This window comes from Malaclemys terrapin, chromosome 8, assembly GCF_027887155.1.
Source record: "Malaclemys terrapin pileata isolate rMalTer1 chromosome 8, rMalTer1.hap1, whole genome shotgun sequence".
NCBI classification, from domain to species: Eukaryota; Metazoa; Chordata; order Testudines; family Emydidae; genus Malaclemys; species Malaclemys terrapin.
In genome coordinates this window covers 29,529,912-29,556,318 of record NC_071512.1, presented here as the reverse complement: position 1 = coordinate 29,556,318, position 26,407 = coordinate 29,529,912, and the positions used below count along the sequence as shown (strand labels likewise).

At 40.2% G+C, this 26,407-nt stretch overlaps 1 protein-coding gene across 1 annotated transcript in view; it reads left to right on the top strand.

The window, feature by feature from the left end:
* SLIT3 (slit guidance ligand 3) overlaps positions 1-26,407 on the top strand; it is a 779,517-nt gene that overhangs the window by 597,732 nt on the left and 155,378 nt on the right. Inside the window, exons 18-20 of the mRNA XM_054037022.1 lie at positions 733-876; positions 13,108-13,271; positions 16,194-16,326. Of these exons, the coding sequence (XP_053892997.1) occupies positions 733-876; positions 13,108-13,271; positions 16,194-16,326 (441 nt within the window). The remainder of the gene's footprint in view (positions 1-732; positions 877-13,107; positions 13,272-16,193; positions 16,327-26,407) is intronic.

The window sequence follows — 26,407 nt, the reverse complement described above, 5'->3', positions numbered from 1 at the left end:
TAGGCTTTACCATCAAATTCATTGTTGCCATAACAACTCACAGCAATGTATGTTCATCTGGTACAAGCATTGAGTAAAGAGGCATTTTGGGGGGTCATAACTTTTTTTTTTCCTCTGGCTGCTATAGGAAAGTTAATGATGATAATAAGATTTCAGAGCTTGTTTTGGTTTGGAAACCCTTTCCTATACCAGACATAAGCTTCCACTATTGTGGTCTCCTTTCATACTGTTTAAATACAATTTTTAAAAAACTATTTAGGATAGTCATTTTGTTACAGCAATGTAAGTATTGTTATGCTCAGAGTGTAGCCAGAGTCCATATCAGGTGGCCTCAGAAATCCATTTTAGATTACTCCCATACTCAGTAAATTATTAGCCTTTTAAAGCTGACTGCATGTCTGATGCTAGCGAAGGTTTTTGGTCCCACTGTAATTTCAGCTGCAGAGTGTTCACCACTCTTTAATGCCATGTGTGAGCAAGTATAATAATGGAGTTTGAGATTCATAATGGTACACATTTGAGGTGAGAAGGACCCTTTGTTAGCTATTTGTACTCTTGATAGTCAAAACAGAACAGGGTCTGATGCTCGTTTAGCGTCAGTCACCGTCCTGTATTACAACAGATGGATGTTAGAAATGGCATTCGTGGACCCCTGCCTTTAGATTAGGCCACCACCACCACTTTCACTACAGTCTCAAGGAGTATTCTAATTCCATGTCTGAATCTTTGCAGGATGCTGAGGAGCAACTTGATCAGCTGTGTGAACAATGACACCTTCACAGGACTAAGCTCAGTAAGGTTGCTCTCTCTGTACGACAACCGCATCACCACCATCACTCCTGGAGCTTTCAATACACTTGTCTCTTTGTCCACGATGTAAGTAATCCTTTTAATTTTTTTTGGTGGTGCCACTGTCCAGGACTGCCTGGGCCGAGGCGGGAGGGAGGGGTCCATTGCAGCCTGGCACTCAGGTTTGGCCCGGCCACTGTGGACTCAAATCAGCACAAGGACCCCACGTGCCAGATTGCAACACCAGAAGGGGGAAGCTGGGCCTAGCTCCATGGGACAGGGGCCACCAGTACGGGGTGAGTGTGGAGTGGGCTCATTTTTCCTACTACCCCACTGTTGGAGCCTTAGGTACGGGGGGTGAGAGGCCTTCAGTTTCAGATTTTGGCCCTGACCCCGAACACCTCTGTGTGGCCCTGCTGTTGTCCCATACTTTAAGAGAATTTGTTAGTTGTGAAATCAAAGTGTTTGAGTGTTCAGATGGGGAGAACCATCTTCTTTTTCTTTTTTAATTCACTGAAATTGAAGGTTTGGAGAATTTAGAACTTCTGCGACTGCTTTAGAGTTTCCATGCTCAGTTTCGGTTTGGACAGACAGAGAGCAGATAAAAGGGTTGTGGGTTTTTTTCTTTCAATTTAATCAAAAAACCTAAATGTCAAAAAAGTTGTTCTATAAAATGAATAACTAAACCTAAAAGGAAGGGGAGCTCAGTTCCCATTGGAATTTGCAAATCCCAGCCTAAACATTTGCAAAGAATTTTCAAGGTTTTTCTATAATATTTCTGACTTTTCTTATATATTTTCTGGGTTCCTTTCTTAGTGTATCTATTTTCATACAAGTACTCATTGTTAAATAGAGATAGAGTCTGGTCTGTGCTTCCAGCTGTGAATGGGAAACTGGCGTAACTGTTAATGGAAGTTGTCTACTTAATCCCATTCACTCTGCATTGAAAATGCACCCTAACTATCCAAACAAAACAAACTCTTTGTTATTATAGCTTTTTTTTTTTTTGGCTCGAAAGTAACCTCTGTGGTGTTTACTTGTTTTAAATAAGGAGTATGTGTTTGGTTTTTTTTGGGGTGAAGGAGTGTAGCAGAGCAGAAGTCTTGCAATGTTTTGTTGCTCCTTCCTTTATTTTTATCAATTTTGTTAATAGCCTTTCCCCAACCAGCCAGTTCATGCTGTGGCATCTCACCCTTTGGTAGGAGGGAGAGAGAGGTAAACAACCCTCCTAAAAGTCACCCTGCAGATTGAAGGACAAGGGCACTAACTATAGTGGAATTCATTTTCCCTGGTCACCATCTGCATTGCTCATTCTTCTATATTGGTCAAACCATACATTCCAAAATGTAGTACTCCACATGTGCTTTTCTGTGCTGCCAGCATTCCCAGCCTTGTCTGCCTTTTCCCCTGCTTCTTGCAGTTGCCTCCATGCTCCATGCATCCCCTATGCATGGAGCGACGATCTTGAACTAGTCCCCAAGAATCATGCCCTGTCTGCTTTTAAGTCTCTCTCAAAAACTCACCTCTGCTATGCTGTCTACAGTGAATATATTCAATTTTTAACAGTTTCCTCTGTTTCCCTTTTCCTACTCTCTGTGTGCTTATCTGCTATTACAAGTGACCTCAGAACAGGGAACCATCCCTCATTTACTTACTCTTGAATGTCAGGAAAGGAACTAGCTCATCATATGCTCTAAAATAAAAGGTATGTCAACACAGCAGCTGGAAGAGTGTTTCCCAACACAGTAGACAGACAGGCTCTCTCTAGCAGAGCTAACGTGCTAATAGCAGAGTAGCCGTAGTGGTGCCTCGGGCTAGCTGCCCAAATGCAGTCCTGTCCAACCCGCTGGCTATATACTCAGGTGGCTAGCCCAAGCTGCCACCTTGCCACGGTGGCCACACTCCTATTTTCAAGCACAATTTCAAGTGCTATGTAGACATAAACAAATAATGCTGATGTTTCCCTTTGTTTACACAGTTCACTGGGTTATTGGTTGCACAAACAAGGCTGGGAGTAATTTGTGATTGTGTCATATTTAATGGCAGGAAAGAATTTTTCACCTTTGTGGGTATTTTTCAGCTGCACATAAAGATTTTCACAGCCTCTGGCAGTGTGTTAAAGCTGATGATAATTGACCGAGCTGCTTTGGCACAAAAATGCCTTTTAGTAGTCACTTTGACCGTGGAAGACGGACATTGTGTTCCTATCCATGTTTGAATTAGGAAGTTCACTCAGACAGATTTTCATGTAGGACTTGATCCAATGCCCCATTCGAGTCAATGGCAGGACCCCCATTTACTTCACTGGACTTTGGATTTGGCATCACATCATTCAGATACATGCCGTGTCTACACTTACGGCAGCGAGTAGAGTATAGCTATACACTACATGTATAGCTACACGCTGCAGTGAAGGCAGGCTGCATCCACTCTTGTCACTGTGGTGTGTAGCTACCCGCAGCAGTAAAAGGCTCTGGTGGGGGAAGGCAGCGGGGAGCTACTGGGCACAGCGGGGAAAGGCTCTGGTGCGGGGAGGCTGCAGTACACTGCACTGGCTAAAAATAGCAGTGTAGACATGGTAGGCACTGCCTGGCCATTGGTGTGGGGTATTTACCATAGGGTTCAAGTGTGCAAGGCACTCTGCTGTCCTCATCTAAACCGTACCTTACCATCTACACTGCTATTTATCCCTATGCCAGCAGAGTGTGCAGAGTCTGTACTTTACAGGCGCCATAAGTGTAGTCGCACCTTTACATGAAAAATGAGGAACTGTTGTTTTCCCAACCTGTGTTTCATAACAGCATTCCATTATGGCTGGCTGTGCCTGCGTCCTGATGCTACTAGAGATTAAATATTACTTTCATGACTTAGAGAGTTCAGGTCACTGACTGTCCTATTCACCCTAAATTGTGAGGGTTAATTAGTGTTTAAGTTTCACTTTTTTGCCATTTATTAATACAAAACTATGAACCACACCATTTTATATTCATTTTTATAATAACCATTTATAAGCTAACATTTCTTTCCATTTTTTATTTGGGAAACTATATTTTGCCTCATTCACCAGATTAAAAGCAGCATTGTTACTTTTTGCTTACAGTCATTATCCTTAATATTATCAGAAAGTATGCAGTTCTAAAAATAGCACTCAAAGGAATGGTTTCCAGCAGAGGGAGCACATACATTTATTTTTTGTGTTATTGCAAAAGCTTAGCTGTTTTTATGATTTCTTACTACCAGTGGGATAAGTTAAATAAATAGATATTTAGGTTCCCACTTTTCAGGTATGCATGCAGTTTTGCAGGCCCAGTCCTAATGCATATATTTTAATACCTAGGCAAGCATGTTTATCCACAGTGGGCTTTGCATGAATTAAACATGCCAAGAGGGCACACTTACACAATATTAAAATATCAGCCTAGATTTTAGAGTGTGTTTCCAAGATGATTATAACAGTGTCAAGACAGGCTGCAATTTGGAACTTTTCCTTTTAAATATTTCAGTTTCCATAGCTCTTCGCAAATTTTAATAAAGACACTCCTGGTTGACTGGCTGCTTCCTTATTTCAAGGGCTCTGTCCACCCCACTATAAAAATATTCTTGTATCTTTGACTGAAACCTTTTAATAAGCCACCTTTGCTAAAAGCCTGATTGCCCTGTTTCAATGTGAGTGACTATATTACTATCATTAGGTATAGAAAATCTGATTATTTAATTTTATAGCATTTCAACTGTCAAACATTACTGTTTGTGATCTGAAAATGCCCACTTTAATAGCCTCAGTCAAACTCCATCCTAACACTGTTGCAATTTATTGTCCCTTCCAGGCTTTCAAATTGCTTATCATCAGAAATAATTTTGCATAGTGAAGCTTTTGTTCCATGTGATACTTAGATTCATTGACCTAATGGTCCTGCCAAGTGGCATCATCATGTTTCCTTGGAAACAGATTGAGCTGTTTTGGTACCAAAATATATCTGTATCTAGTTTTCTAATATATACCGTATCTCAAAAGGGATTAGTGAAAGGATCAGTATATTTGGAAAAATATTAAGTTTAATTAATTGAGTGCTTTTTATTGCACCATTACATATTAATAATCCATGCTTCCTCAGACAGTAACATTAAGAAAAGATTTGGTCATTGTTCCCACCATTGACTATGCAATAACATTATCAATTTTCCTCCATAAATAAAAGTTACACTTGAATATTTTAATTACAAAATTTGGACTGGAACCAGATTATTGGACTTTGCCAGTCGTCTCGGTGTTTGGATCCAGGGTTTTGGAACAGATCCATCTCAGACTTACAATAAATGGGAAAACCTGAAGCCAGGGGTTACATTTAACTTCATGCAATCAAATAACATCACATATTCAGTTTCCAGCCCTCTGAATATGGTGCCAAGTTAATCTATAACAATGTTTATTTTTAAAAATAAAATTAATTAAATGAAATCATCAAGAGTTGCTTAGATTAGTGTGATGTGTGAATGTATGTTCTCCATACCAGAAACTATATGAAGGGTGAAATTCACCCCTGAGCAGAGAGACTGCTCAAGGCAGTTGCGTCACTTGAGACCTGTATGTGGCAGTGAAGTGCCAAGAGGCCATGTACTGTCTGTAAATCAAGGTTAATTTCACCCTGAGAAAACTTAACTGTGTAACGCTAGGTCAGGCAATGCCAGAGTTGGGTTGCCTTATGCTTTCCCCAACTATGTAATTCCTAAAATGCCCAAGAGGGGAACTTCCTCCTGTGCACCTTATTCTTATCTTGCAAGCTGATCTGCATGGGTGGACCTCCACACTCATGTGGAACCTCTTTAACTTCAGTGCGCTCCAGAGGGGACCAAAGGGTCCCTGAGTTTGGATCACCTTGCAGAAATTGAAGCATGTCCTCAGCCCGAGTTCCCTTTCAGCACGCTTTGCTCAGCCCCACCCTATCCTGCCTAATGTGTAGGGAAAACTTAAAACCCTTCCTCAACCCATTACTTTTCTCTAGACACTAGTTTACCCACAGAAGCTGACAAATCATAGAATGATAGAAATGTAGAGATGGAGAAGGAACCTCGAAGTCATGAAGTCCAGCCCCCTGCTCTGTGGCAGGACCAAGTAAACCTAGACCAGCCCTGGGAGGGGTTTGTCCAACTTGTTTTTTAAACGCATCCAATGATGGGGACTCCACAACCTCCCTTGGAAGCCTGTTCCAGAGCTTAACCACCCTTATAGTTAGAAAGTTTTTCCTAATATCTAACCTAAATCTTCCTTGCTGCAGATTAAGCCCATTACTTCTTGTCCTATCTTCAGTGGAAAAGGAGAACAATTAATCACTGTCCTCTTTATAACAGCCCTTAACATATTGGAAGACTGTTATCAGGTTGCTCCTCAGTTTTCTTTTCTCAAGACTAAATTTGCCCAGTATTTTCAGCCTTTCCTGATAGGTCAGGTTTTCTAAACCTTTTATCATTTTTGTTCTCTCCTCTGGATTCTTTCCAGTGTGTCCACATCCTTCTTAAATTGTGGTGTCCAGAACTGGATACATGACTCCAGCTGGGGCCTCACCAGTGCCGAGTAAAGCAGGACAGTTACCTCCTGTGTCTTACATACAACACTCCTGTTAATACACCTGAGAATCGTATTCGCTTTCTCTGCAGCTACGTCCCATTGATGACTCATATTCAGTTTGTGGTCCTCTATAACCCCAGATCCTTTTCAGAAGTACTACCACCTAGCCAGTTATTCCCTATTTTGTAGTTGTGCATTTGATTTTTTCTTCCTAAGTGAAATACTTTGCACTTGTCTTTAATGGATTTTATCTTCTTGAATTCAGACAAATTCTCCAATTTGTAAGGTCATTTTGAATTTTAAACCTGTCCTCTAAGGTGCTTGCTACCCCTCCCAACTTGGTGCCATCTGCAAATTTTATAAGCATATTCTTTATTCCATTATCCAAGTCATTAATGAAAATATTGAATAGTACCAAACCCAGGATTGAGCCCTGCAGAACCCCACTAGATATACCCTCACAATTTGACAGCAAATCAAGATAACCTCTCTTTGAGAATGATCTTTCAACCAATTGTGCATGCACCTTGTAGTAATTTCATCTAAGCCACATTTCCCTAGTTTACTTATGAGAGTATAAAGCAGATGTGCTGGTCTTCAGCTCTAGGGGCCTCCTAATTCATAAATAAAAGGTCAAAACAGAGAAAACATAAAATGTAGAAGCTTACACAACCTCCCCCCATGCAAATATACTTTGAACATACAACATCTGATTCTTTTTAAAAAGACACTTCTCCTCCTGAAGGGCTTATTGTCATGCTGTTTTTCAACTTTCTACCATAGCCATTCCAGGTTTAAAAAAAAGTCAAGAATCTTTCTATGATAGGAGTAGGCATTTAGTCTCCATGTGGATAAAATTGGCTAACCCATTTTTGCTCCAGCTTCTACGTTTTAAATAATATAATATAATATAATATAATATAATATAATTAATATAAAAACCTGTCCTTTTGGTGGAGACCAAGTATGAAACATTTCATCTTCAAAGCGGCAAAATTCAGCTGAAAACAGGGCGCTAGCACAGATACTAGTATGCAATCTTAACTGTTGCAATCCCTGCCCTTCTGTCATAATTAACTGGATTGTATTGTAATAATAATTATACTGTCATTGTGCTTACAGTGTATCAGATGTGCCATATAGTCATGCCCAATATGTTCTGGCAATACCAGCACATGAAAAATATTGTGTTAAGGACTCACTCTGAGTCCTTGTCACTGAATTGGTCTTAAAGTTACGCTTTTTAAAATCTGTTTGGCTGCAAGACAGTGTCCCCAAAAAACAGGAAACCCTACTGTGGAAAACCACCAAGAGACGAGTTTAAGATGTTGAGAAATGTGTATAAGATACTGAAGGGTAAATAGTCCTATATCAGAACAGTCCACACTAGGGGTATTATCCCTTCTGGTAAGCTCTTTTTATTTTACTGTTCATCCAACTTTGATTGTCAAACAGTTATTCTGAAGTCATGAACCTCATTTTTTGTTTGATTTAGCTTTATTCCTCTCCATTTCTTTAAGGAGCACCCTTAAGAATGATGGCTGTTTTTCTCATGATACAGAATAAACAACCACTGAGCCCAACACTGTGGCATTTAATTTCAGAAAGGGGAACTATGCAAAAATGAGGCGGTTAGTTAAACAGAAATTAAAAGGTACAGTGACTACAGTGAAATCCCTGCAAGCTGAATGGACAATTTTCAAAGACACCGTAATAGAGGCCCCACTTAAATGTATACCCCGAATTAAAAAACAAAGTAAAAGAACTAAAAGAGAGCCACTGTGGCTTAACAACCATGTAAAAGAAGCAGTGAGAGATAAAAAGGCATCTTTAAAAAAGTGGAAGTCAAATCCTAGTGAGGTAAATAGAAAGGAGCATAAACACTGCCAAATTAAGTGTAAAAATTTAATAAGGAAAGCCAAAAAGCAGTTTGAAGAACAGCTAGCCAAAAACTCAAAAGGTAATAACAAAATGTTTTTTAAATACATCAGAAGCAGGAACCCTGCTGAACAACCAGTGGGGCCCCTGGACAATCGAGATACAAAAGGAGCACTTAAAGACGATGAAGTCATTGCGAAGAAACTAAATGAATTCTTTGCTTCAGTCTTCACAGCTGAGCATGTTAGGGAGACTCCCAAACCTGAGACGTCCTTTGTAGGTGACAAATCTGAGGAATTGTCACAGATTGAAGTGTCATTAGAGGAGGTTTTGGAATTAATTGATAAACTTAACAGTAACAAGTCACCGGGACCAGATGGCATTCACCCAAGAGTTCTGAAAGAACTCAAATGTGAAATTGCGGAACTATTAACTATGGTTTGTAACCTGTCCTTTAAATCAGCTTCTGTACCCAATGACTGGAAGATAGCTAATGTAACGCCAATATTTAAAAAGGGCTCTAGAGGTGTTCCCAGCAATTACAGACCAGTAAGTCTAACGTCAGTACCAGGCAAATTAGTTGAAACAATAGTATAGAATAAAATTGTCGCACACATATAAGAACATAAATTGTTGGGCAAAAGTCTACATGGTTTCTGTAAAGGGAAATCATGTCTTACTAATCTATTAGAGTTCCTTGAAGGGGTCAACAAACATGTGGACAAGGGGGATCCAGTGGACATAGTGTACTTCAATTTCCAGAAAGCCTTTGACATGGGATAAGAGGGAAGATCCTTTCATGGACTGAGAGCTGGTTAAAAGACAGGAAACAAAGGGTAGGAATAAATGGTAAATTTTCAGAATGGAGAGGGGTAACTAGTGTTCCCCAAGGGTCAGTCCTAGGACCAATCCTATTCAATTTATTCATAAATGATCTGGAGAAAGGGGTAAACAATGAGGTGGCAAAGTTTGCAGATGATACTAAACTGCTCAAGATAGTTAAGACCAAAGCAGACTGTGAAGAACTTCAAAAAGATCTCACAAAAGTAAGTGATTGGGCAACAAAATGACAAATGAAATTTAATGTGGATAAATGTAAAGTAATGCACATTGGAAAAAATAACCCCAACTATATACATACAATATGATGGCTAATTTAGCTACAACTAATCAGGAAAGAGATCTTGGAGTCATCTTGGATAGTTCTCTGAAGACGTCCACGCAGTGTGCAGCGACAGTCAAAAAAGAAAACAGGATGTTAGGAATCATTAAAAAAAGGATAGAGAATAAGACGGAGAATATCTTACTGGCCTTATATAAATCAATGGTACGCCCACATCTTAAATACTGCGTACAGATGTGGTCTCCTCATCTCAAAAAAGATATACCGTCATTAGAAAAGGTTCAGAAAAGGGCAACTAAAATGATTAGGGGTTTGGAACAGGTCCCATGTGAGGAGAGATTAAAGAGGCTAGGAATTTTCAGCTTGGAAAAGAGGAGACTAAGGGGGGATATGATAGAGGTATATAAAATCATGAGTGGTGTGGAGAAAGTGACTAAGGAAAAGTTATTTACTTGTTCACATAATATGAGAACTAGGGGCCACAAAGTGTAATTAATGGGCAGCAGGTTTAAAACAAATAAAAGGGAAGTTCTTCTTCACACAGCGCACAGTCAACCTGTGGAACTGCTTGCCTGTGGAGGTTGTGAAGGCTAGGACTATAAAAGCGTTTAAAAGAGAACTAAATAAATTCATGGAGGTTAAGTCCATTAATGGCTATTAGTCAGGATGGGTAAGGAATGGTGTCCCTAGCCTCTGTTTGTCAGAGGGTGGAGATGGATGGCAGGAGAGAGATCACTTGATCATTGCCTATTAGGTTCACTCCCTGTGGGACACCTGGCATTGGTCACTGTCGGTAGACAGGATACTGGGCTGGATGGACCTTTGGTCTGACCTAGCATGACCATTCTTATGTTCTTATGGATCATAATGGAGGTCTGAGAAACTGAACTGGATGTGAATTAAAAAACAGCTGTTAAATTTCAACAATATACATGAGTAGACTCAATGATCCCTTAAGACCCAGTTCATGCCACCCATACTAGCAGAACCTTACTACACAAGTAGTTCTGTTGGAAAGTGCTTGTGTACTAAGATACCGCTCCACATTAATAAAAATGACAGATTCAGAGCCTTATAATTGAGTTACAGTATTTTTTCCATGTAGCAAAACTCTATGCTAAAGAGATCTTTGTCGTGGATTCAGTGAGTTAAAGGTGTATATAGTATGAATCCTGAAATGTGAATGTGAATAAAGAGTAAGGTTGCTTTTTTATTTTTTCTCTATTTGACCTTTTATTTCTTGATTAGAAAGGCGTAGAGCCAGAAATCAGTACAGCTTCATGAGTATGACAGTAAAGATGGTCCCGTTTGTGAGAAATGGTGTTTAATAAGTTAGAACCTGGCCCTAGGAGAGGTCAGAAAACCTGGGTTCTCTTCCCTGATCATCTGCTGAATCACTGGGACCCAGGGTTATTCCAATAACCGTTCTTTGACGTAGTTTATTCATCAGTAAAGTGGAGACAGTAATCACCTTCATAAGAGGGTTTGGATTAAACTCGTATTTATGAAGCTCTTGGAGATGCCAAGAATAAAGATGCTGTAGATGTGTGAAATATTCTTTAAGTTCAATTTAACCTTTTTTTCAAGAAACTCATTCTATACACACATAATCTGCTCCAAATTGTGGAGTGTTTTGTTCTTTGGATTTATGTGTGAACATGACTCAAGTCTCTTACGGGCAATATAGCAAATGGTCTGTGAAGCACTGGCTGCCCTGGCTTTGGAGGTTTAAACATTTGGCTCATGGAAACATTGTTTGTGCCAAAGTAAGTCCATTTTGAAAATGTACAGGACATCCTGTCTGTGGTCCTATTATGGATGAAAGAAAATGGAAAACAATTTAGTATGAAAATAACTAGAAATACATTGATGCTTTCAGTGCCTGTTTTCACCTGAGAAAAGATGTTTGCTTATGACTTTTTGACTCTGAAAGCTGCTCCTTTCCTCTTCATTTTGAGTCCTCTTTATTGACAATGAAGTGGTTAGTGGAGTCATAGTGGAGACAAAGAAAGTTGGGGGTTTTTGGTAGTTGAACCACATTGTGCTGAGTTCCCTTCTGCCTTTTTTACTCTAACTATAAATTTCAATAGTCTGTGCTAGGCCGACTTGTAATTACACACCCATTGCTCTGGGTTATTGCTAGCATTGGGGTGTTTTTTTACTAAAAATATTAGCCAATTTTCTAAGAGTGGCTGTAAACCATATTGTGGGTATGTGGTGTTGGCCCAAAACTATATAGTCTGGGAAGTGGTATGATTATTAATTTTCCTCACAGATCACTCAGATGTTTTATATAAGATTCCATAGCAATCTGAAGGACCATTGACTGGATGAAACCTTTATATAGCTTTATTTGACTGGGACATCAGATTTTTAAGAGCATGTAGGATATCAAACGCCTCCAAGGTTTCCATGTCACTGTTTCCAGCTAAATCCACACACTTGCTGCATGGACAAGAGATGCTGCATTCACTGGGCCTTAAAATTCCTGCTGTCTTGCTGGAGATCTCCTGCCCAACAGAGGAATTGCATTGATTTTTTTCTCTGGCAGAGAATGTATTCACTCACAAATTATCGTGTTTCACAGGGGGCCCTGAGGATTCCCTAGCTTTCATTTTGGGCCCCTCATTTGACATTTTGGGGGATAGTGGTAAGCCCATGTTCATTCTCCTTCCTTGGGAATGTCTTTCAAAATCTTGAAGCCACTGCTGCTTTTCATGCATCAGATGGAACATCACCCTCTTCTCTTAGTCTGCTGTTGAGCTTAAAACAACACAAACACAAACTGCAGACATTTCGACTTATTAGCTGTAATCTCAGGTAGCATTTATCTTCTTTCAAGACTCTCTCAGTTCTTTTTCCGATTATCCTAGAACTAGGCTGATGAATATGTTATGTATAACACCAACTTACATGTAGCAGCTTTCATCCAAAGGATCCAGAAATCTTTAAGAAATATTTTAAGAACTAACAACTACAGTTCTGTCTACAGTGACTTCAGCAATGGTATTAGAGAGTCAGATGTGTTTTAAAAGACAGCTGTTACCCACAGTTCCTCAGGAATCTTGCTTGGCAGCATGATTGTTGATATTTGGAGTACATAGGGATTTCTTTTTCTAAAAACTGTTAGCCCAAACTGTGATATACACTTACCCCTCTTAGGCAGTCCATCCAATGGTCTCTTATCATGAATTGTTACAATGCTAGCATAGCCGCATGCTGTGCTACAACAGTCGGACTGCATTTGAAAGATATTTCAGAAGCAGTTACAAGATAGGGTGTGTATCTCACAATAGCTGTGAGGCAGGTAAGTATGGTACTATCACAGCCTTTTCTAGATGGGTAAACTCACTCACATCAAGGGCTTATCTATACACAAAGGCTGTGGTAAAGTGGTACATACCTTTTTTCTCCAGTGTGGCCACAGTTATGCCAGTATAAATGTGCTTATACCAATATAGTTTATTTCCTTAAGGGAAAGGGAATAAGTTATATCAGTGTAATACCGATATAACTGCATCCTCACTAGGAATTGTATCAGTATAAAACACACATCCCTTACAGACAGTTATACTGATACAAAATTTCTGTGTAGAACAAGCCTAAGTGAATTGGCCAGGCTCTCACTGAAAATAAGGGGCAGAGCCTTAAGTGGAATCCTTGAGCTCTGAATATATGGGCTTTCGCTAGTCACTTAATGTCTGTAGTAGCTGACCCTGTTCAATGTGTTTTTGTTTTGATTCCCTTTCAGTAATTTGCTGTCTAATCCTTTTAATTGTAATTGCCACCTGGCATGGCTGGGGAAATGGCTGAGAAAAAGGAGAATTGTCAGTGGAAATCCACGTTGCCAGAAACCCTCTTTCTTAAAGGAGATTCCGATTCAAGATGTGGCCATACAGGACTTCACCTGTGATGGTAAGAAAACTTGATGGGACTTGGTATTTCACTACCAGACTGGTATCTCTGCTGTTTTTTCTACCTAATCAGCACCACGATATCATGATGAAAAGAGCTGAATTAAATTTACAGTAGAACCTCTGAGTTATGAACACCTCGGGAATGGAGGTTGTTCATAACTCTGAACTGTTCGTAACTCTGAACAAAACATTTTGATGGTTCTTTCAAAAGTTTACAACTGAACATTGACTTAATACAGCTTTGAAACTTTACTATGCAGAAGAAAAATGCTGCTTTCCTTTATTTTTTTAGTAGTTTATATTTAACACAGTACTGTACTGTATTTACTTTTTTTTACGTCTCTGCTGCTGCCTGATTGCATACTTTTGGTTCCAAATGAGGTGTGGGGTTGACTGGTCAGTTCATAACTCTGGTGTTCATAACTCTGAGGTTCTACTGTAGTCATGAGGGAGAGAACTGTCTCTAATCAAATGTCATTGTTCTATATCATCTGGGAATTGTTTTTTTATTGGCGATGGCACCTTAGTAGATTCCCATGTTCTGGGCCCCCTCCCTCCAAGCCTAGATAGAAGTATGAGTTCTTCCTTGTGCAATCAGCTGAGACTGGTTTCTCTGGATTCTTTCAGGATACACCTTTTTTTCACCCTTGAATCCAAATGCATTCAGCTCCTTGCCAGGGAGTTTGACGAACAAAGCAATCTTCCTTGAGAATAATGCCAGTGCAGTTACTGACTTTTCCTCCCATTCCCTTAGCCCCATTCCCACTGTCCTCAGAGGTTTTCTTGGAGAACCGACTAGATCTTGGGGCTATGAAGTCTTAGCAGAAATATAATGGGAATATAGGAATATTAGAGATTTAGAAATCAATCAGAAAGATTCAGTGAAGTGTAATGAATGGCTGTGGCCATTTAGGAGTAAACTCTGACCCTTCCTCCTCTGCTACGGAGGGCCCCAGGTGTTGCTGCTGCTGTTATTGTTTGTATCATTGTAACTGCTAGGAGCCTTAGGCTAGGTCTACACTACCCGCCTGAATCGGCGGGTAGAAATCGATCTCTCGGGGATCGAATTATCGCGTCTCGTCGGGACGCGACAATCGATCCCCGAATCGACCCTTTTACTCCACCAGCGGAGGTGGGAGTAAGCGCCATTGACGGGGAGCCGCGGAGGTCGATTTTGCCACCATCCTCACAGCGGGGTAAGTCGGCTCCGACAGGTCGAATTCAGCTACGCTATTCGCGTAGCTGAATTTGCGTATCTTAAATCGACACCCCCCCCCCCCCCCCCCCGTAGTGAAGACGTGCCCTTGGACATGAAACAGGACCCCATCATGCTAGGCACTGTACGAACACAGAACTAAATGACGGTCTGTGATCCAAGGGACTTTGCAGAAATGCTTCAGTTCTGCTCTGTGTGGGGACAGTACCTGAGGAGGTTTGTGCTCCCTGTGCCTCTACGTCCACGTGAAGCAAGATTTGGGGACAGTAGTGCAGGGTGAAAGTGGAGTAACCTAATGCACATTCATCTCCTTTAGGTTCAGTGAGACTACCCAAGTGCATAAAGTTGCTCTTGGGCTTAAGCATTTGCGGGATCAGCAAGTAATGAGTGAGTCTAGTAAACAATAGGGGAAGTGAGCAGGGGAGAACAGGAGTTACAGTAAAAGATCATGTGGCTATTTAGTTAAGTTACATGCATGTCTTGGTGGCATAGGTTGTTTTGTAATGATGGGATTATTTTCCCATTCCCCTTTCTTCTTTTTCCCTCCATCACTTTTAATACAAACCATTCCTTTTCGGACATGCACACTCATGAGTGAAAGTTGCTAGGATTGCTTTTCAGACCTCTAGCAGGGCTTCCAGTCTTGTTTAAACCTGAAGACTCAAGCATACACCTAGCAGACCCATGAAGGAAGGAAAATCATCTCTGCCTCAATTAGTCTTTGTATAAGTCTTAAAGAAATGAAAATATCTAATAGAAACATGGTCATATGGTTTAACTTTACTATTTCAATGTTCAATACATTCAGTCTGTTTACATTCATAAACATGTATATACTTCCTATCATGATCATCTAGAGTATGTTTCACTAAATGTTTCCTTCCATATGCATCTTGATACTACAGTTTGTATTTTCCTAATGTTTTGTGAAGCGTGTTGTTTTTGGGGAAAATCCATGGTTTAATGTTCTTAACTTCAAAGACTTGGTTTCTTCCATGCAAATCCTGTTGTTCTTCAATTATGAGATTTAATCTGTTGTTTATGGAAGTTTGAATCCACGTTAGGAGTATTAGATATTTTTATGCATGAACAGATGCATTGCCAGCAATTCTGAGAGTATAGTTTGGTTTGTTTTTTGCCTAGTTATCCTTGTCAACAATGAGGCTTTTCAATTAAAGTGATAAATGACATGCCATGCCAACATTAAAAGTCGACGCTTAACACTGAAAGATTTACATGATGAGGAAATAAAGCTAGATAGTTATTTTTAAAAAAAGATTCCTTGTAATCTTATGTCAAGATAAGATTAAGGCTGATGGTCTGGTAAAATTTTCTGTTTCAGCTAACACAGGGTGCGTGTGTTGGGGTGACAGGGAGAGGCTATTTAATGGGTGAAGATTTGTAGAATTTCAAAAAGCTGGCTAACTTTTTTATAAAATTTTGTTTCCTTTTCCTTTTAAAACAATTGCCACCATTTTTCAGAACTGTTTTGCACCCTGTTGCCAGTGATCCAGTATGTGATGTTGGGGCGAAACTAAATATTAGGGGCTAATTGACAACCCAACTGTTGTAGACTTATGGATGTCCCTATTTTGTATTAGATGCGAGCAATTACCTCTGAAGCGAGCCCTCCTGGCCTGCATGGTTGATTTCCTTCCCAAATATCAGGATCCTCTCATGCTCGCTCTCTCTCTCTCTCTGCAGGTAATGATGAAAGCAGCTGTCTGCTCTCTCCTCGTTGTCCTGATCAATGTACTTGTGTGGACTCAGTAGTGCGCTGCAGTAACAAAGGGCTGCGCATCCTGCCCAAAGGCATTCCCAAGGATGTGACTGAGCTGTAAGTTACATTTTATGTTACTCATTTCACAAGAAAAGGGCACTAGGTACTGTGCCAGTTGAGGTCCATGGAAGTTTGCTCTTCACTTCAGTGAATGAATCATTGTACTTTGATATTTTCCTTATATTTTTTGATTGTTGTGACCTCTTTCTTGTGCCTGAGTAGGTTGTAACTGCCTGTGTTACTCTGCACACAGGAGATGTCATTTTAAATTGTATGCAAGCCATGTATTAGTTTCTATTCGTTCTATATGTGGGGAACAAATGAATAAATCAATACTGTATAATATATAGTGCATTTTTAGCAGCTTGAGTTCACAATAGACAGTTTGAAAGAGCTATGGAAAATATATTTCCTACATACGCATCTGTGCGCTAATTATACCACTTCATGGCATTTTTAAAAAAAAAACAGCAGGGAAAACAAACAATGGATTCTTTTCTTTTCTCTTCTCATGAAATGTCTAAAATAACAGAGGTAATTAGATTAAATTGTAAAGTGAATGTGCATGAGTTGAGGGAGCCTTTCTAGCTTTCTTCATTTGCTATGAATTTACATTGTTTTTTGGTTCTGTCCATGGAATGAAAACGTAATACTGGAGGAACTGAATGGCTTGAAGGGTTGGTAGTAGGAATATAAAGCTTTTCACCTCTAGTTCACACATTGAAATCTAGCCCAGCTGCGTAGTTACTGGAAGTTGTTACCAGCTAATGACTGTTTATATATGAAAGTAGTTGGTTACTGTATGATGAGAGTATATGAAGTTAGTCAGTCCATTTCCTACTGAACCATATCTGATTTATGCTAATTAGCACTATTATTGGTAGACACAAGAGAGACCAGGAATATAACAGGCATTACAGTTTCACTCTTCAGGTTATCTCCTCCTGTTCAGTGGAGGGAATTTTGCACTGCCGCTGCACATACTGTATTTGTGTAGACTTTTTTCTCAAACACTATGTGGCACCTTCCATAGATGTCTTTTGGGGAGGATTAAGCAACAGCAAACTGCGGCCACGTTACTTCTGAAACAGAATGTCCACACAAAGGTTTAATGCACTTTAATTATGCACATTAACTTCACAGCTTTACTTGAATAATCTTAACTTTTGTGAGAGTGCTAGTGTAGAGAAATCTATAGTGAGTGTGTGTCGTGTGATGTCTGCTGTAAAATATAGCTCCAGGGTGTTTTGCATAGATGCACACACTACTGGAAAAACCAATTACTACTTAAAATGCTCAAGATTGTTTTTTAGTTATTAAAGAAAATTTTTGCTGAATGAAGTATAATTCTGCTCTGAAAAGTTACTCTAATTGGAGAAGTGAAAGAGTACACGTTTAACGTGTTTCAATGATTTCTGGTCAAATTTGCTCAGTTCATGGTGGTAATAATATGGTTTCATCTGAAAGTCAAGTCCATTCTTATCCTTCTAATGTGTCATCACCAATAGTAAAGCTTCTGCAGACTAGATTCTGCCCTCATCATGCTGGAGCTCCACAACTTCCCTCAGGCATGATTTGTAGTCAATGGGGAATTACAGGTATTACTTCAGTTCCATATAACTGTGCAACACTGATGTTTTTATGGTCAGGATTCTTATGAGTGTAATAATATTTTATACGCTATACACCAGTGACATGAGTTAACTTCATTCCTATTGTGACAGTAATATCACAAATTCCTGCAGTTTGCTATATTCTTTAGTCATTGTTTCCAAATGAAAGTAGCAATCTGTGATATTACAGCTGCATGGAACTGAACAGTCTAATCTACTTGAATTTGCAATGTTCTAGTTTGGCTTTGTGTTTTAAATCCAAAAACTTAGCAATGGAACTAATTCCAAACCATACCTCTTTTTGCGTGCTTTGGAAGTAAAACCCTGAATTAGTCTCAGCTGATTTTGCCACTTGCTGATTCTTTCAGCCAACCTGGGCTGAGCTTCCAGTTTGTCACTAAAAACAAAGCCAGGCAAATTTCCCTTGACACCAATTCCTGAAGCAAAAGGTGTGTGATCTTTTGATTCAAAGCATGACAGGTCTGAAATGAAAAGAATATAATCAAGCTCACAAGTTTCCTCTTTGCTTCCAGGTCCACATCCAGACGTTGGTTATGTTCTAGAAAGCCTTGTATCATCTAGGACCTACTTATCTGTCAGAATTCCAAAAGTTTTAGATTTAAAAGCTTTTTAAAACTGTATTTCAGGGATAAAAGCTACCTGAAGATTTTCGTTTTCTATTAGCAATCATAGATTCTTCTGTGCCTCCCACCATGTCCCTGCTATATATTGAGGACAGTTAAAGTTTAACAGATTTTTTAAACTACTAAGTTTTGACTTCCATAGCTCAGACATTTCTAAACTGTCTGTATTTCTCTAATAGCATCAACTACTGCTTTAAACCACCACGTATTCAATACCTGCTCTGGCAGAAACAGGAGCACCCCAGCAGGTTTAATAGGACTATGAAACAAATGTCTTCCAGTCTCTGTTTCTATAGCAAGATAGTAGATTTGGAAGAAAGAACTGGAACCCAGGAGAGTCTCCAGCAGATTTCAGTAACTTGCAGGAAAACTAGATTTTAGAGTTAACCCTTGAAGGTGATGTTTTTACCTCTCATCAAAGCATTGCTATGTGACATAAGCATGTATCAGAGCCATTCGCTGGTCTATATTCAACACATCACAGGATACATCCTGAGTCCTTAAAGATGCTATTAATGATCTGGATGATGAGATGAATTGCACCCTCAGCAAATTCGCAGATGACACTAAGCTGGGGGGAGAGGTAGATATGCTGGAGGGTAAGGATAGGGTCCAGAGTGACCTAGACAAATTGGAGGATTGGGCCAAAAGAAATCTGATGAGGTTCAACAAGGACAAGTGCAGAGTCCCGCGCTTAGGAAGGAAGAATCCCATGCACCGCTACAGGCTGGGGACCGACTGGCTAAGCAGCAGTTCTGCAGAAAAGGACCTGGGACGAGAAGCTTGATATGAGTTAGCAGTGTGCCCTTGTTACCTGTTGGGCTGCATTAGTAGGAGCATTGCCAGCAAATCGAGAGAAGTAATTATTCCCCTCTATTCGGCACTGGTGAGGCCACACCTGGAGTACTGTGTCCAGTTTTGGTCCCCCCCACTACAGAAGGGATGTGGACAAATTGGAGAGAGTCCAGCGGAGGACAACGAAAATGATTAGGGGACTGGGGCACGTGACTTATGGGGAGTTCTACAGAAGAGAAGAGCGGGGAGGGGGAGGGATTTGATAGCAGCCTTCAACTACCTGAAGGAGGATTCCAAAGAGGATGGAGCTTGGCTGTTCTCAATGGTGGCAGATGACAGAACAAGGAGCAATGGTCTCAAGTTGTAGTGTGTGGGGGTCTAGGTTGGATATTAGGAAACACTATTTCACTAGGAGGGTGGTGAAGCACTGGAATGGGTTACCTAGGGAGGTGGTAGAATCTCCATCCTTAGAGGTTTTTAAGACCCGGCTTGATGAAGCCCTGGCTGGGATGATTTAGTTGGTGTTGGTCCTGCTTTGAGCAGGGGATTGGACTAGATGACCTCCTGAGGTCTCTTCCAACCCTAATATTCTATAATTCTATGCTCTATACTGCTAGTGAGCAATTATTCTTTGGCAAGTGGTGCCAATTATTTAAGTAACCACTTCCTGTGACAGGTTCAAGATCCAATCTTCAAACTGCATGGCTTTTGAGTAGCTAGTCTATATATACAAAAGATCCACAATGGTCTGTGTGAGAAGGGAATCCTTGACCTCCCCAGCCAGAGTGGCAGTGGCCTCTCCATGGCTACCACTGTAGCCACTCATACTCCAGCACTCCCCAAAAGACTGATTACTTGCCTACCATTTCAGCAGGTGCTGACCTCCCACAAGGGAGAAATGACCAGTTTCTCCCCCAGCCTGCCTCCATTCTCAGACATACTGCACGCTGGTTTGCTGTGAGCCCTGAAGAGCAATGGCTCCCCTCATGCTGGGTGGCTGTATCCTGCCCCTCACACCATGCATTAGAATAGTAGTTGTGTCACTGTGGACAAAGCCCTTGGTGATGGCTGGGGCAAGGATTTAGCATTTATTTTCCTGATGATTCATGGCTCTTTCTCTGGGAGGGGTCTGATGTGGTGCTCCAAGTAACGAAGGGGAATATTTTAGTGGAATTTTGATGAATGCTGTGGAGTCTTGCATTTATAAACTTCAATTTTCCATGTTAGAATGGCAACAAGCTGTCAGCTGAAATGCTTTTTATTAAAATGTAACATACTTTATACATCACATTTTAATAAAAGAACACGGCCATACAGCTTACCAAGCCAGTAAATTAGTGTTGCATATAAAACTCCAAAATACCTCTACAACAGGAAATTTCTAACTGCAACAGGTACTAAATAACAAAGTGCTGAAATGAATATACCTCTTACAAGGGGACAGAGAATTTCATTCTGCAATGGGTAGAATTTCATCATATCCTACTTCAGCGCAAAAGCCTAAGTGGAGCATCAGCATTAGTGTTATTACTATGATGGCAGGCTGGAAACCTAGGCTCTGCCTCTCCAATTTTCCTCCTGCATTTCCATTCTGGATTGACTATAGAGACTCATAAGCATGTTGAACATAGAAACTGTGTCTCGGTGCCCTTGATGTCAACTTTAAGGAAGGGCAACTTGCATCAAGTCTCCACAGTGAAGCAATTACTTTTAACGTTATTGCTTTTATCCTTTTTACATATGAAATACATTCTAGAAGGTCTGCTTTGTATTTGTACATTAATTGAAGTCTCAAAACCAGGGGTTAATAGAACTATCCAGAGATAGGCATAGTGCAGACAGGTGCTGTACAAGTTTTCCCCATACTGCTTTGCCAACACACTTCCATCCTGCTACTCCAGTGTCTCTAAATGTGAGATTGCCAGTCATATTACATCCCAGTAAATGGCCTGGTTCTGTGATGTGCAGAAATCTGGAATTATACAGGTAGGGTCAAATCTTCAGACGTTCCCATGAGGCATGTGCAACACCACAAGTCTTATCAACTCCAAGTTTTTGACAAATGATTAACTGGGGAACGAGTGAAAGGACTGCCCTCAAAGGGACGGTAGGACTTTTATGGGATCACAGCTTGGGCCTACGGCCATACACCACATGGACAGATTTGGGGGGAGTATAACATGGAAGATAATACCTGAAAGCCCATTCTTTCCTTGACATTTGGAGCCATTCCTTGACATTTGGAGCCATGCTGCCAAATGACACCTACCTGCTTCCTTTGCTCTATGCACAGTTCTGAAGGGAAGACTTGTCCTTTGAGTTTACTCAGATATCTAGTCCTGCTGGCAGAAGTAAAAGAGTAGCATACTGATCCAGTATACAACCTAACTTCCCTCCACATCAATGCCTTAGAAAAGTGTTTTTTTTTTGTCTGAAGCAACTTTCCCAAGCATGCTTTCCATACATTACCCCAGTACTTGAGTTTTATTTCTTTTTTTTTAAAGGAGCAGTAATCTCTAATAAAGGCCTGGCTGTATCTAATAAAGGCCTGACAGTATCCAGCTGCTGTTATTAGGTCTATGGGAAATAGCAAGGTTTTGCATCGAGGAGAAAACATTGGAGTTACTTATGTTATTATAATGAGCAAAGTCTAGTTTTAGATTAAATATACATCAATCATGTTGTCTCTGGACTCATAATACTATGGTGACCCTAAGCACTTGGATAGAACAGTGATGGGGTGGTATGAAAACCTACATGTACATCAACTCTTTTAGTGCCTTTTTTTATTTGTATTGCTATGCATATATACAAAATGTTTAATGTATTCCTGTCTCTCACTCTCTCTTCCTTTCCTCACAATCTCCCATTCTTCTTTGGCAACTTCAGCTTCCATGTTGATGACCCATCCAACCCCTTAGCTGTACATTTCCCCACCCTCACCTCTCTGTTCTACCTGCAGATCTGGTTCAACTCTCACTCGCTAAAAGGGCCATTAAATTGACTTAGTCTTCACCAAGCACTGCTCTCTCTAACCTCTCTGTTGCTCAATTCTCCCTCTCTGATCAACACCTGGTCTCTTTCAGCAGCGCCCATTAGCCCCCTCCCTCATGCCCTGTCATTCAGCCTCTCCCTGACTTATACTCAGACTGACAAGGGTCAGTGAGATCAAAGACGTCTAGATACTGTGAAGGTTGCCTTGCCACATCAATTGTACCTATCTTTTAGACATCCTGGACACAAGTTGGAAATGCAGCTGATCCTAATAAATGACAGAAGGTAACCCATCACTATCATACTCTAATGGAAACCCTACTGTTCGGGGAAAACACAAATACATAATTTTGCTAAGAATCTTTTTGAAGTGTCTTCATCTACCATGTTGGACATTGGATTGGATATTTCAGTTTTCCAAGGACTGGTCCCTTGCATCCTGCCCTGGCTTTCCAGTTTGATTTATTTTTTAATAGTCCATTCTCTGTCCTGGTCAGTCATATAAACATGACAGGAACAGGGGTATGGAGCTCAAGGAGTAAGTCCTGACACAGCTCCACTATATGCACACACACAAACTCACTTTTGCTTGGCTGACTATGAGCCCTTTTGGAGAGATGAACTCTTAGAAAATATTTTTCCTCCTCCTGTCCCCAGTGTCTTCTTGTGCTGTTACCTGTCACCACAAGTTAAACAATGTTCTCCCACATGCTTGCTGTACATCAAGGCATACAATGACCATCACCAAAATTGGTGAGCTCTCCATCCTGTTTTGCTCTACTTTAACCAGTGAGACTGGGATAACACCCAATTTGTAATAGTGGCCTAGAGTAAGTAGCAGCAGCAGTTTTCAGTATAGTACTGTGCATTCAGCATTAACATTACTTTTGAGTACTGCACATTCAACTTGTTTCAATCAAGTAGATACAGCAAATTTACTCTAAGGAGTCAGCTGAGATGAATATAGACTTTACTAGCATGCTGTGTGCCATTTCCCAGTGCTGCTATATTACCATCTGCATCATTTCTGCTAATCAATGTGATAACCCTGTAGTGGAATAGCTGATAGAAATATCTGTTTGTGGATGCAAATATCTGTCCTTTCCTGGCAATCAGCACTATTTGTGCACTAAAAGTTAACACGCAATTAAGTGAATTTTCTTTTTTTAATAAAAGGAGAGAAACAATTTAGCTGAAAGCTTAGGCAGACTTGGCCTTGGGGCTGCATCAGTCAGGAAAGATTTTGCAGTCTGCTTAATATACTGTAAATGGAAAGCTCTTTCAAATTGAGAGAGTTCAAATTATTCTATAAAAGGGTATTTTTAGCCAAAATAGAGAATTTAAATCCGTGTTTCAAATCTGACAATTTAAAAAAAGGAAATAGATCAATAGTTATAAAATGGCCTTTTGAGTGGGTATTAAGGTCTTACAGTCTTCAGAAAGCTGATTTCAACACTAACATGAGCATGATAGAGAAAATTAGCTTTGGAGCCCTCGTTACTGTCTTTTAAACAAAACCATATTTTCTACATGTCATTTTTAAATAGCAATTTTAGTAGAGATGAGCCCAAGCTAAAACCCTGCTCATACTTCAGAGAGTTCAAAATTCAAGCCTAAACCTAGATCTGAATCCAAATTTTGCAAATTTTGGGAGGGATAGCTCAGTGGTTTGAGCATTGGCCTGCTAAACCCAGGGTTGTGAGTTCAATCCTTGAGGGGGCCACTTAGGGATCTGGGACAAAATCAGTACTTGGTCCTGCTAGTGAAGGCAGGGGGCTGGACTTGATGACCTTTCAAGGTCCCTTCCAGTTCTAGGAGATAGAATATCTCCATTAATTTAATTTAAATGCCCCAGTCTTCTTGGTGATGTGAACTGAAACCCCAGACCTCTTCAAGTCATTGAAATCTGAAATTTCCTGATACATTTCATACTTCACTCCCTCACTTTCTGCCAGACTATCTTTTTTGGTAAAAGATAGTTGCCTTGATTTCAAACAATGTTCTGAACATCTCATCAAAAATGTTTTGACCCTAACTTAATTTTAGAACTTAGATGTAGCATTGCCAAGCAACTCCTAGTTTTTATCTTAAATGTTTTTTTTTTAAATCCCCAAATTACAATAGTTTTTCCTGTCCTTCCCTTGTGCATCTTTAGTTACTGTCTGAGAACTGTATTTTCCTTTTGCCTTCCTCTCTTAGCACAGAATGCTCCTGTGGACTTGCCTTTGTGGCCGAGCAGGCATTCTATCATACAAAAAATTACAAGAGATTCAAAGCATTACATGACACTTTGGCACCTTGTGGTAGTGATATCACCTCAAATCCAAGTGTTCACCGGTATAAAAAATTGACAAGTTAGAAAAGGAGCAGCTGTCATTTTAAATGCATCATATTTATTTATTTATTTATTTATTGTAAAGTTAGTGCCTGTGAAAGGTGCTGGAGGGAATTCCTGGAGTCTGAGGTGCCCTCTCTGTTTTCAAAGCAAGCAGAGTGCATGCAGCAGCACTTCAAGGCATGCCCATGTGCCACAACCATGAGCGGGAGAAGGGCCATCCTTAGGGGAAGAGGCATTCAGTCTTTGATCTCGCTAAGATTACCAAAAAGGAGTTGAGCAACTTTTATTGCTCCGTGGTGGGGAGTTATTTATGAGAACTTTAATCTCCTTTTTCTGAGGCTCTAATACACATTTGATAATAACAACTTTGTTACTGACCCACCTCAATTCACAAGAGCAACCTAGAGGGGTAAGTTTCTATATCGCATTACCAAAATCCTGAGCCATTTCATCTCCTTTGGTGAAGTCATTATGAGGTAGTGGTTAGAGCATAGGTCTGGAAGTCAATAGTTTAGTCCCTCCTTGTTCTCTTTCATTTGCTGTGTGATTCGGGGCTTGTCCTTTCTGCTAGGAAAGAAGATTGAAATTTCCCTATGTAATTTTTGAGAGGATGGCCTTGTAGTTTACACACTGCTGTGGGCCTCAGGCAATCAGGATTCAATTCCTGGATCTGCCATAGAGTTCCTGTGTGGCCTGGGTCCAGTCTCTTACTCTCTGTCCCTAAATTTCCCCTCTGTAAAATAGCAACACTTCTCTCCTATCCCTTTGTCTGGGAGTAGATTTTGTTTATATAGTTTGTAAGATTCAGGGGGATATTTCTCTTACAGTATGTGTGTACAGCACCTAACTCAATATGCCCTAAGCCAGGGGTAGGCAACCTATGGCACGCGTGCTGAAGGCGGCACGCACGCTGATTTTCAGTGGCACTCACACTGCCTGGGTCTTGGCCAGCGGTCTGGGGGGCTCTGCATTTTAATTTAGTTTTAAATGAAGCTTCTTAAACATTTTAAAAACATTATTTACTTTACATACAACAATAGTTTAGTTATATATTATAGACTTATAGAAAGAGACCTTCTAAAAACGTTAAAATGTATTACTGGCACGTGAAACCATAAATTAGAGTGAACAAATGAAGACTTGGCACACCACTTCTGAAACTTGCCGACCCCTGCCCTAATCTGTTTGTAATGCTCTTTGAGATTACAGGATGAAGTTGCTGTACGAATGCTTAACTATCCATACATTTTATAAAACAGGTACTCACAAAATGAAGGTAAATTGGCACCTTCTTAGAGTTCCTAAGACCAAGATCTTCAAAGGTATTTAGGTTCCTAACTCCTATTGAACTCAGTGGGAGTTAGGAACCTAAATACCTTTGAGGATCTTGGCCTAAATCCTTACTTGACAGATCTGTATTAGGAACTGCAGGGTTGGAAAAACCTTTTCAGGTGGCTTATATCTGATTGCACTTTACTTTTTATTTTGCATCAGAGACATGGCAGATATTAATTTATTATCAGAATGATGGATAAAACTTAATAGGAATTTTAAGTGTACCTATTGGACCAGCACCATCAATGGTGTGATGCTGTACGCAATGAAATTAAAGTGGGGATGAATTGGGCCCAAATATTTAAATATAAAACTACAGAGCTACAGCATCTAAAAGCATTAGGAATCGAAAGATATTATTTTGGCCTCCAGACAGTTCTCTTACATTAAGGCAGCTGATGTACACTCAGGTTGAAGAT